The sequence below is a fragment of the Pseudophryne corroboree genome, chromosome 5 (genome assembly GCF_028390025.1).
Source record: "Pseudophryne corroboree isolate aPseCor3 chromosome 5, aPseCor3.hap2, whole genome shotgun sequence".
Lineage (NCBI taxonomy): Eukaryota > Metazoa > Chordata > Amphibia > Anura > Myobatrachidae > Pseudophryne > Pseudophryne corroboree.
This window is the reverse complement of record NC_086448.1, coordinates 416,837,553-416,850,745: the sequence shown is the minus strand read 5'-3', so window position 1 is coordinate 416,850,745 and position 13,193 is coordinate 416,837,553. Positions and strand designations below refer to the sequence as shown.

At 47.4% G+C, this 13,193-nt stretch overlaps 1 protein-coding gene across 3 annotated transcripts in view; it reads left to right on the top strand.

Annotated features, from left to right (window-relative positions):
- Positions 1-13,193, top strand: part of LOC134927810 (mediator of DNA damage checkpoint protein 1-like) — an 840,332-nt gene that overhangs the window by 364,958 nt on the left and 462,181 nt on the right. For all 3 annotated transcript variants that reach the window (XM_063922788.1, XM_063922787.1, XM_063922786.1), the window contains exons 10-11: positions 3,439-3,549; positions 10,281-10,409. In XM_063922788.1, coding sequence (XP_063778858.1) covers positions 3,439-3,549; positions 10,281-10,409 — 240 coding nt within the window. The remainder of the gene's footprint in view (positions 1-3,438; positions 3,550-10,280; positions 10,410-13,193) is intronic.

Here is a 13,193-nt window from a genome sequence, read left to right as displayed (position 1 = left end):
AATCAACCTGAACCAGGGTTGATCGTCCCTTACCTGAACAACTGGCCCCCATCTTTGCAGGTGTTGCTTTCACTACCTCTGAACTTCAAATCAGGGTCTTCAGCGAACCCTTACAAAAACCAAGTTGCCCGGGGTAAGCCGACGGTGAAAGTTCGACCGAGTGCTTTCACCCACTCTTCGCCCACGTTGGCCAGTACTTCAATCGCTGACTCAGAGCTGCTGTACCCAACCTAGGGCCCCTATAAACCTTTATTTACTGGGGCGTTGTGGGAGTAGGTTACCCGTCCCCAGCAAGTATCTGTTGTTAGAGAATTCCTGAGTGACCAGCGAACCTCCCTTAAAATAATTTTTTTTTACACAAATCACGTTAGAATGTACAAATAGCGTTTATGACCCCTCTCATACGCAAACGGTACTGGGTCAAGTTACAAACTAATGCACACAATTACATGCGGTACAATCATACTGCACATAAGCAACTAATCTAATGTGCGGAACGACCAATGGAATCGATAATTGTGGCTGCAAATTCCTTCAGCCAGAGCTTAATGGCCTATATGGGTACCGCACCAACCCTCCTGGGGTTGTGCTTCTTGACTCTATCTATAGCGGACTTCCTAGTCTGCTGTACCTAGACTTCCTGGTCTGTCTCTCTGGACCTCCTGGTCTGTGACATCCTGGTCTGTGACCTCCTGGTCTGTGTCTACAGTAGACCTCCGAATCTGCTATACTCTAATGCTCTTATTTCAATATTTAACAAGGGATGCCTCCCAAGCCACCACGCGCTGTCACTTTCACGGATGTACCTCACGAGAACTCGACTTCCGGGGGTTCCAACAAAAATGAGAAACTTATATATATGCACACACTCTTTCACCTCATATACTCTTTACTTTCTTTTCTGTACAGAAATTCCTTTCATTCAGTATTGCAGGCTAATCCCAGAGGAGTTACAACTAGAGAAGGATTTATTACGCTAAAATTTAGGACACTGAGATTGACTTGCGCTATTATCGCGTTGCTTCCGTATCGCCTACTAAAACAATACTATTGTGTGATTTGTATTATGTGGGCGTACCCATACGCTCCGTTGCGTAATATACGCTACGTGTGTAAGCCCTTGCGTCGCGTTCGCTTGTCCCGCCCTTTGTTAGGGACACGTGTACACAGGCCAGACACGTCCACAGTAACACAAGTAACACGTTTTTATCAATGCAAATGATATTTAACTGTAATCATTTACCGAGCATCACACAGAACTTCCTTGTATCTTAGGCAAAGCCGTGTGCGTGTTTTACAAATTACTTCCATACGTATTAATTTTTACTTTTAACTACCAATAGCAACAAATCTTTCTCAGCCCGTTATCAATGATAAATGGCAAACAGGAAGGCGAGATGTGAAAATACCAATGAAAATACAGGTGTGTGCTTGTGTTGCGCATGCAATGTGTACCAAACAAAAATGAAACCGTTTTTAAAAGACAATAGCGTACTGTTCTTACCTTCCGGTTCCGGATTCCACCAGCACTCCTACAACGTAGCGATGCAGACACTTATCTAGTCAGCACTACCGTATCCCCCACCACCAACACGGATACGAAGGGATACTACCTTCCCGCCCTTTGCTGACAGATAAAGTCTGCTTGTGTTCGCTAGAGCGGATATGTGGAGGACGGACGAGCCGCCAATTGATAAAGCTAATTATTTATCTTATAACATTCACTATATATTGGTAAGAGACTCAGTACGCAATGGGCGTACGGGGTACCGTAATGGTACGCACTTAGCGTAGCAGACGCTAGGCCGTGGTCGAGACGCATGAGCGGCACGTTCGCTCACGGCTTACGCTGGGTATCGAGCACGCTATAGGCGGCTCGAGCACCGTAATGCTACGCTACTGGCGTAGCGGACGCTGTGTCCACGAGAGGAACACGAGCGGCGCAGACGCTCACAGGATGACACACAGTAAACCTTGTATTCAACACACTGAAAGGCTAAGCCTATACTGTAAACCTTGGTCTAGTAATGTTAACACAATGTAACGCTGATTAACCTCTATTATATAAAAGCTGATTGAGCGATTGAGACGCTCAGAAACCCTCTATACTAGCTAGAGAAACAGACACCTTGCTGAGGTTCCAACACCTTTACTAACGAGGTTTAGCTATGTAAAAAGGGGAAAACAGTTAACAGCTTATACACTACAGCACTAACATAAAACACCTAAACAGAATAACTGGACATAAATATACAATAGCGTCTTAATCCTAAACAATAACAGTGAGAGAGAAAGAGAGTATGGCAAATACAGACAGAGAATAAGTTGGTCACAGAGAACTTACACACGTGGGGAATGATCGCTAGCGCAGTCCTGGAACCAGCTCTCTAGTTAGTCAATGATGAAAACCTTTGTGGAGAGAAGACTGAGCTGGCCCAGACTGGCTGTTCTTATATACACAAAGTACAGTACACTACAAAGGGCCCTACAATCTCATTGTTCATTGGACACAGGAATCTGTCTTCACATTATAACGAAAGGTCATAGGTTGATTCGAACAGGTGGGCTGTGACTATTTCAAACTGCTCAGGTGGGAGGGAATCTCAGGTTTCCCACCGCATGGATAATGAACTGCAAATACAGTAAATGTCCATAAACTTCTTATAAACATAACTATACGCAGGAGCGATTAATCTCTTTCAAACCAACACCGGAATGTTACTAATAAAATACTCTTCCGTTGCATACTAAACACCACTGCTCAAAGCCTGTCTGACCCTTCGTATCATGTAAAGAGGGATCTCTCTGTCCATGAACCAGTTACACTAAACAAACTTACTGATATTATTAAGGGGACCATAACCTATAAAATACACTATTTAGATTAACTATGTAACGATCGAGTCGCCCGCCAGACGCACACAAACTCTACCGTAAATGCGCATACCACGCGCCTGAGTGCATGACCGTGGAGGCGCCGTCACGCAACTGCGTATATGCGCACGCACGGGAGAGAATGTGCACGTGCAGCGGGCAAGCGCATGGGGTTAGTACAAGGCATCATAGGTCGCTATATTTTTCGACTTTGACACCTTCTTTCAACGTACAGTATGTTCGTCTCATCGGGCACAGTTTCCTAGACTGAGTCTGGTAGGAGGGGCATAGAGTGAGGAGCCAGTGCACACTATCAATTTTTTAAAGTGCCCATGACTCCTATTGCACCCGTCTATACCCCATGGTACTAAATGGATTCCCAGTATCCTCTACGGACTACGAGAAAAACATTTACCGGTAGGTAATTAAAATCCTTTTTTTTTATCTCCTCAGTTTCTAATGGAATTATCCTTTAGTGTGAGCAGGTAGCATATATCTTTCTGTACATTAGTACTATACTGTAACAAACTTTAATCTTTTTATTTTTTTTTATTTTATTCCTAGAAGTCGACCCTCCTATTACAAATAACGAACCAGATAGCAATCTGCAGAAAATAGACTGCACCAATGAGGATTTAATTGGAACAGATGGCAAACCCAAAGATCCTGAACTAGGTACTTTCGTTGAACATGTGTATTATTCAGTAATAAAAATTCCTTACTATCATCAAATTAGTTTTAAGCAAAGTATGATTTCTTAGTCAACAGTTGGCAGCACTGTATCTAAAGCCCATGTTAATTCTAAAAGTTGTTCTACATAGTCAGGTTTCATAAGTTGTTTAACTTTCATGCTATATAATTTACAGATGTGTTCTCATACATCATGGCTGGAGTTGGGCCTCTCTTGGCACTCCTGGCCTTGTGATATTCTGCTAGCGTCTTTTCTGTTGAAAATGCGTCTTATACTCCTTTCACACTGCGATAAGTACACAAGGTAATTGCACGTGAAGCGCAGCACCCACAGAATATTGTGCAGTGTGAAATTACTTGGGTCAAGCAACCCAGTATTTCAAAACAAGGAGCGTGCAGGGTTGAGCACGGGTTTAATCTGGCTTACCTGTGCAGTGTGAACAGGTAATCCGGGTCGATGTGAACCTGGATCCGTTCACACCATGGGAAGAGACGGCACTTGGAATTCATCTCATCTGTGCCGCATCAAGGGTGACATCCCCAACCTGGCAATAAGCTAGGTCAGTCCGCCAGTCTGAATCTGGGGTTTCACTGGGTCACACCTAGGAAGGACCTGTGTACAAAATCCCGGGTATGACCCGGCATAGTTGTGTGAAAGGGGTTATAGATGCAGTGGGATAAGATTATGACTCACCAGGAGAATGCGCTGATGTATCATTGAGCGACTGAGCCCCTGAATCTGTAGATGCAGCAGTTGCGACTTCTATACATGCCAAGTTCTGTTGTGCTTGGCATGGATAGACGCCAAGTTCTGTTGTGCTTGGCATGGATAGACGCAGCTGCACACAGATACTGTATATAAGTGTTGCAAATCAAAATTTAGTGATGGGCGCATAGAGCCCCGTCACTGAGCGCACACTGCCGCATTAATACATGAGGGAATGCATGATCAGCGCACCACTTCATTCTTTTTTTCTCTAATGTCCTAAGTGGATGCTGGGGACTCCGTAAGGACCATGGGGATTAGCGGCTCCGCAGGAGACTGGGCACAACTAAAGAAAGCTTTAGGACTACCTGGTGTGCACTGGCTCCTCCCACTAAGACCCTCTCCAGACCTCAGTTAGATTCTTGTGCCCGGCCGAGCTGGATGCACACTAGGGGCTCTCCTGAGCACCTAGAAAGAAAGTATATTTAGGTTTTTTATTTTCAGTGAGATCTGCTGGCAACAGACTCACTGCAGCGAGGGACTAAGGGGAGAAGAAGCGAACCTACCTAACAGGTGGTAGTTTGGGCTTCTTAGGCTACTGGACACCATTAGCTCCAGAGGGATCGACCACAGGACCCGACCTTGGTGTTCGTTCCCGGAGCCGCGCCGCCGTCCCCCTTACAGAGCCAGAAGCACGAAGAAGGTCCGGAAAATCGGCGGCAGAAGACTTCGGTCTTCACCAAGGTAGCGCACAGCACTGCAGCTGTGCGCCATTGCTCCTCATGTACACCTCACACTTCGGTCACTGATGGGTGCAGGGCGCTGGGGGGGGCGCCCTGAGGGCAATAAATAACACCTTGGCTGGCAAAATATACATCATATATAGTCCCAGAGGCTATATAGATGTAAAATTACCCCTGCCAGTATCACAGAAAAAGCGGGAGAAAGTCCGCCGAAAAGGGGGCGGGGCTTCTCCCTCAGCACACTGGCGCCATTTTCTCTTCACAGTGCAGCTGGAAGACAGCTCCCCAGACTCTCCCCTGTAGTTTTCAGGCTCAAAGGGTTAAAAAGAGAGGGGGGGCACTAAATTTAGGTGCAATATATGTATACAAGCAGCTATTTGGGGAAAAATCACTCAGTTATAGTGTTAATCCCTGCATTATATAGCGCTCTGGTGTGTGCTGGCATACTCTCTCTCGGTCTCCCCAAAGGACTTTGTGGGGTCCTGTCCTCAGAGCATTCCCTGTGTGTGTGCGGTGTGTCGGTACGGCTGTGTCGACATGCTGGATGAGGAAGGTTACGTGGAGGCGGAGCAGAGGCCGATAAATGGGATGTCGCCCCCTGTGGGGCTGACATCAGAGTGGATGGATAGGTGGAAGGTATTAACCGACAGTATCAACTCCTTATATAAAAGGCTGGATGACGTAACAGCTGTGGGACAGCCGGCTTCTCAGCCCGCGTCTGCCCAGGCGTCTCAAAGGCCATCAGGGGCTCAAACAACGCCCGTTACCTCAGATGGCAGACACAGATGTCGACACGGAGTCTGACTCCAGTGTCGACGAGGTTGAGACATATACACAATCCACTAGGAACATCCGTTACATGATCTCGGCAATGAAAAAATGTGTTACGCATTTTCTGACATGAACCCAAGTACCACATAAAAGGGGTTTTATTTTTGGGGAGAAAAAACAGCCAGTGTTTTGTTCCCCCATCAGATGAATGAATGAAGTGTGTAAAGAAGCGTGGTTTCCCCCGATAAGAAACTGGTAATTTCTAAAAAGTTACTGATGGCGTACCCTTTCCCGCCAGAGGATAGGTCACGTTGGGAGATATCCCTTAGGGTGGATAAGGCGCTCACACGTTTGTCAAAAGGTGGCACTGCCATCTTAGGATACGGCCACCTTGAAGGAACTTGCTGATAAAAACCAGGAGGTGATCCTGAAGTCTGTATTTACACACTGAGGTTATATACTGAAACCTGCAATTGCCTCAGCATAAATAGTGCTGCTGCAGCGTGGTCTGACACCCTGTCAGATAATATTAATACGCTAAGACAGGGATAATATTTTGCTAACATTGAGCATATTTAAGACGTTGTCTTATATATAAAGGATGCACAGAGGGATATTTGCCGGCTGGCATCCAGAATTAATGCAATGTCCATTCTGCCAGGAGGGTAGTAGAAACCCGGCAGTGGACAGGTGATACTGCATTTAAAAGGCACATGGAGATTCTGCCTTATAAGTGTGAGAAATTGTTTGGGGATGGTCTCTGGGACCTCGTATCCACAGCAACAGCTGGGAAGAAAATTTTTTACCTCAGGTTTCCTCACAAAAGCCTAAAGAATGCACCGTATTTTCAGGTACAGTCCTTTCGGCTTCAGAAATGCAAGCGGGTCAAAGGCGCTTTCTTTCTGCACAGAGACAAGGGAAGAAGGAAAAAGCTGCACCAGTCAGCCAGTTCCAGGATCAAATATCTTCCCTCGCTTCCTCTGAGTCCACCGCATGACGCTGGGGCTCCACAGGTGGAGACAGGTGCGGTGGGGGCGCGTCTCGGGAACTGCAGGGATCAGTGGGCTTGCCCACAGGTGGATCCCTAGGTTCTGCAAGTAGTATCACAGGGATACAGGCTGGAGTTCGAGACGACTCCCCCTCGCCGTTGCCTCACATCAGCCTTGCCTGCTGCCCTCGGAGAAAGGTAGTACTGGCGGAAATTCACAAGCTGTACTTCCAGCAGGTAAAATCAAGGTACCCCTCCTTCAACAAGGCCGGGGTTACTATTCCAAAATGTTGTGGTACCGAAACCAGACGGTTCGGTGAGACCCATTCTAAAATTGAAATCCTTGAACACTTATATACGAAGGTTCAAGTTCAAAATGGAATCGCTCAGGGCGATTATTGCAAGCCTGGAAAATTTCAGGGTATCACTGGACATCAAGGATACTTACCTGCATGTCCCTATTTACCCTCGTCACCAGGTGTACCTCAAAATTGTGGTACAGGATTGTCATTACCAATTCCAGACGTTGCCGTGGGTCTGTCCCCGGCACCGAGGGTATTTACCAAGGTAATGGCCGAAGTACTTATCCCGTACTTGGACGATCTCCTTATAAAGGCGAGGTCCAGGGAGCAGTTGTTCGTCGGAGTAGCACTATCTCGAGAAGTGATACAACAGCACGGCTGGATTCTGAATATTCCAAAGTCGCGGCTGGTTCCTACGACGCGTCTACTGTTCCTGGGTATGGTTCTGGACACAGAACAGGATAAAAAGGGTTTCTCCCGGAGGAGAAGTCCAAGGAGTTGGCGTCTCTAGACTGAGACCTCCTAATACAAATACAGGTATCGGTGCATCTATGCACGCAAGCCTTGGGAAAGATGGTAGCTTCTTACGAAGAAATTTTTATTCGCCAAGTCCCATGCAAGGATCTTCCAGTGGGATCTGTTGGACAAGTGGTCCGGGTCGCATCCTCAGATGCATCGGCGGATAACCCTGTCTCCAAGGGCCAGGGTGTCGCTGTTGTGGTGTCTGCAGAGTGCTCATCTTCTAGGGGGCCGCAGATTCGGCATACAGGACTGGGTCCTGGTGACCACGGATGCCAGCCTTCAAGGCTGGGGGGCAGTCACACAGGGAAGAAACTTCCAAGGCCTATGGAAAAGTCAGGAGACTTCCCTACACATAAATGTTATGGAACTATGGGCCATTTACAATGCCCTAAGTCAGGCTAGACCCCTGCTTCAACACGGGCCGGTGCTGATCCAGTCAGACAACATCACGGCGGTCGCTCATGTAAACCGACAGGGCGGCACAAGAAGCAGGATGGTGATGGCAGAAGCCACAAGGATTCTCCGATGGGCGGAAAATCATGTGTTAGCACTGTCAGCAGTGTTCATTCCCGGAGTGGACAACTGAGAAGCAGACTTTCTCAGCAGACACAACCTCCACCCGAGAGAGTGGGGACTTCATCCAGAAGTCTTCCAAATGATTGTACACCGTGGGGAAAGGCCACAGGTGGACAGGATGGCGTCCCGCCTCAACAAAAAGCTACAAAGATATTGCGCCAGGTCAAGGGACCCTCAGGCGATAGCTGTGGACGCTCTGGTAACACCGTTGGTGTACCAGTCGGTGTATGTGTTCCCTTCTCTGCCTCTCATACCCAGGGTAATGAGAATAATAAGAAGGAGAGGAGTAAGAAGTTCCGGGTGGCCAAGAAGAGCTTGGTACACAGAACTCCAAGAAATGATCTCAGAGGACCCATGGCCTCTGCCGCTCAGGCAGGACCTGCTGCAGCAGGGGGCCTGTCTGTTCCAAGACGTACCGCGGCTGCGTTTGACGGCATGGCGGTTGAACGCCGGATCCTGAAGGAAAAGGGCATTCCGGAGGAAGTTATCCCTACGCTATTTAAAGCTAGGAAAGAAGTGAACGCAAACCGTTATCACCGCATATGGCGGAAATAGGTTGCGTGCTGTGAGGCCAGTAAGGCCCCAAAGGAGGAATTTCAGCTAGGTCGCTTTCTGCACTTCCTACAAGTCAGAGGTGACTATGGGCCTAAAATTGGGTTCCATTAAGGCCCAGATTTCGGCTCTATCGATTTTCTTCCAAAATAGAACTGGCTTCACTGCCTGAAGTTCAGACTTTTGTTAAGGGAGTGCTGCATAGTCAGCCCCCGTTTGTGCCTCCAGTGGCACCGTGGGATCTCAACGTAGTGTTGGATTTCCTGAAGTCACATTGAGTTGAGCCACTTAAATCCGTGGAGCTACAATACCTCACGTGGAAAGTGGTCATGCTGTGGGCCTTGGCGTCGGCCAGGCGTGTATCAGAATTGGCGGCTCTGTCAAAAGCCCTTATCTGTATTTTATATGGATAAGGCGGAATTGAGGACTCGTTCCCAATTCCTTCCTAAGGTGGTAGCAGTTTTTCATGTGAACCAATCTATTGTGGTGCCTGCGGCTACTTGGGACTTGGAGGATTCCAAGTTTCTGGACGTAGTCAGGGCCCTGAAAAGTATATGTTTCCAGGACGGCTGGAGTCAGGAAAACTGACTCGCTATTTATCCTGTATGCACCCAACAAGCTGGGTGCTCCTGCTTCTAAGCAGACTTTGGCTCGCTGGATCTGTAGCACGATTCAACTTGCACATTCTGCGGCTGGACTGCCGCACCCTAAATCTATGAAAGCCCATTCCACGAGGAAAGTGGGCTCTTCTTGGGCGGCTGCCCGAGGGGTCTCGGCTTTACAAAATTTGCCGAGCTGTTACTTGGTCGGGTTAAAACACTCTTGCAAGAGTCTACAAGTTTGTTACCCTGGCTGAGGAGGACCTTGAGTTTGCTCATTCGGTGCTGCAGAGTCACCCGCACTTTCCCGCAGGTTTGGGAGCTTTGGTATAATCCCCATGGTCCTTACGGAGTCCCCAGCATCCACTTAGGACGTTAGAGAAAATAAGATTTTACTCACCGGTAAATCTATTTCTCGTAGTCCGTAGTGGATGCTGGGCGCCCATCCCAAGTGCGGATTGTCTGCAATACTTGTATATAGTTATTGCCTAACTAAAGGGTTATTGTTGAGCCATCTGTTGAGAGGCTCAGTTGTTATCATACTGTTAACTGGGTATAGTATCACGAGTTATACGGTGTGATTGGTGTGGCTGGTATGAGTCTTACCCGGGATTCAAAATCCTTCCTTATTGTGTCAGCTCTTCCGGGCACAGTATCCTAACTGAGGTCTGGAGGAGGGTCTTAGTGGGAGGAGCCAGTGCACACCAGGTAGTCCTAAAGCTTTCTTTAGTTGTGCCCAGTCTCCTGCGGAGCCGCTAATCCCCATGGTCCTTACGGAGTCCCCAGCATCCACTACGGACTACGAGAAATAGATTTACCGGTGAGTAAAATCTTATTTTCCCCCCTCCACACTAAAGGATAATACCATTAGAAACGAACAGGTAGCATATATCTTTCTGTACATTAGTAATATAATGTAACAAACTTTAATCTTTTTTTTTATTTTTTTATTCCTAGAAGTCGACCCTCCTCCTAGTACAGATAACGAAGCAGACAGCAATCTGCAGAAAATAGACTCCACCAATGAGGATTTAATTGGAACAGATGGCAAACCCAAAGATCTTGAACGTATTTTAACTTTCCTAGGTACTTTCTTTGAACATATGTATTCTTCAATAGTAAAGGTTCCTTACTATCAAATTAGTTTAAAGCAAAGTATGATTTCTTAGTCAACAGTTGGGCAGCACTGTATCTAAAGCTCATGTTAATTCTAAAAGTTGTTCTACATAGTCAGGTTTCACAAGTCTTTTAACTTTCATGCTAAATAATATACAGATGTGTTCTCATACATCATTGCTGGAGTTGGGCCTCTCTTGGCACTCGTGAGATTCTGCTAGCGTCTTTTCTTTTTCATCCACTAGGGGTCACTGGAGTACTCTTGGGATATGGACGGGCTTTAGCAGGACAGGCACTGAATATTTAAATTTAGTAACTCTCGTCCCTCCTCCATGCTCCCATAGTACCTCAGTGTTTTTTTTGGTGTCTCTCAAGGATAGACGCACTAGTGGTTATTCCACATACTTTCTATTTTTAAAAAAATATTTTTAATATTTTTACTACTTATTGAGCACATCCTTTCCCAGCTTAGACAAGAAGCTTGGTTCCGGGATAGTGCAAGCTGCAGGGGAAGCAGCTACTGGCGTGTAGGCGCTCAGAAAAGGAGCACCCTCACAGCCAAAAGCAGCTCAGCTAACTTCAGCTGAGGCTGCAGGATGGCCTGGACGGAGCTTGCTAGAGAAGCCCTGTCATAGCCAGGATCAAGGTATTTATGGGAACGGGGCGGTCAGCTCACGCTGCCGCCCCGCCGTTTGTGGGTACTGCTACGCGCGCCGCCCGCCGCCAGGATAATACCGCTGCTCCGCTCCCCGCCACCGCTCCCCTACTCCCGGCCGCCGCTTAGAGGGACGCGCAGGACGGCCGCTCCAGGCGCCAGCGCTCGCTGTCTGTAGTGCACGCAATCAGACCGCGGACAGCGTTCACTGCTGCCGCGGTCTGTCCCTGTAAAACAGCTTCTCAGGCTTGTCCCTATTCCAGCGCAGCTTATGAGCTTATGCCCACATCAGCAGCAATACACAGCCTATGCTAAGAGGAAGGCTATATTGTTCATACTGTATTGTTTATACTGTGTTATGCATAGGGGCATGTATTATGGAGCTATATGTACTTTGACTATAAGCACATGGCATGGGGGCCATTTTAACCATGCTTCCGGTTTCTTTTCCAGAACTTTCCTGCCCTGCAACACTACTCCACCGGATGGCGCAGGGGTGTTAGTAGGAATTTAGGATCAGGTTTCTTATAGTCTGGCCACGTGCACTGCACTTCAGCCGTATACACACCTTAGTAACAGTTTTACTAAATCGTGCATAAGGCACCAGCATAAAAAAAAACAAAAAACAAAAGCAGTTTAACTGCAATGTCTGTAAGAGTGTGTTACCGGATGGTTCTACCACATGCACAAGTTTGTTTTGTAAATGCAACCACAAATACCATTTCAGCTCCGATTTCATCTCCAATTTCATCTGCTGACCCTCAATGGGCAATACTAGCGGATATATGGCTGGGTTGCAATCAGAATTGGCCGCCGCTAGACAAGAGCGGGAAGCGGCAAGATCTAAGTCTAGGGTGAGACCGCCAGAGATAGCAGAAGGGTCTCAGCCCTTGCAAAGGTCCAAGTCTAGTTCGGGACACAAAGATAGTTTTCATTTGTCTTATAATTACCAATATTGACAGCTCGGGCTTTGATAATCTCATCAGGGCGGTACGTCAGTCTCTGAATTTTGCAGAGACTGAAGAACCTCTTACAAATGATGAGGTTGCATTTACTAAACGACGGAGATCTCCAGTGTGTTTTCCCTCTTAATAAGCAGTCAATAGAGGCATGGCAGAATCCGGATAAAAGGTTTAAGTCTAGTTACTCGTTTCCAGAGTCTGTGACATCTAAATGGGAGAATCCTCCAATGGTCGATTCGTTTGTGTCAAAACTTTCTAAAAAATTAACCATTCCAGTACCAACGGCTACTACGCTTCAAGACCCGTCAGAGCGTAAGCTAGAAGCTATGCTCAGGTCGATGTATACAGCAGCAGGGGTGCGGCTTAGACCGGGTTTGGTTGGAATTTGGGTAACTAAAGCGCTGATTATATGGATAACACAACTCAGGTCCGCCCTACAAGATGACCACCTTATACTTCTCGTTGATCATATCTGTGAAGCTGCTGAGTACCTATGTACAGCTTCTACGGATGTCTGTCAGGTCAGTTCTCGCATTTCTGCGTCACTAGTTACGGCACGACGGGCACTCTGGCTGCGTTCTTGGCAGGTGGAGGCAGAGGTCAAGAGAGGGATAAAAGCGTTACCTTACGCTGGCTATAAGTCCTGAATTGGACAAATGGATTTCTGAGGCCACGGGGGTGGGGGGGTGGGGGATGTTTGGCGACGGTTTTCTTACCGTTGCCTCCAATGGTACCTAGATGGAAATACTCTGGACCAGTGTTCAAATCCTTTAGACCTCAGCCTTTTCGAGGCCATGGTAGAGGAACAACCACACCTGGTAGACGTGGTAGAGGACGTGGTTTTCAACAAACCACCACCCGTCGTCAGGATGCTAATGCCAACGACAAACCAGTGGCAAGACGGGCTCTCAGCCCATCTCGGATCTCCACATGTGGGGGCACGCCTTCAGACGTTACCATTTGGTGTGGTTCCAGACCTCCACAGATGGGGTGGATCCGTAATTTAGTGTTAAAAGGTTACAAAATAGAATTCGACGGTCTCGCACTAGTGCGGTTTTTCAAGACATGACTGCCTGTGTCAGAAGACAAGAAGGCGGGTCTGCAAATCGCAATGCAGTCTCTGCTAGATTCCGAAGT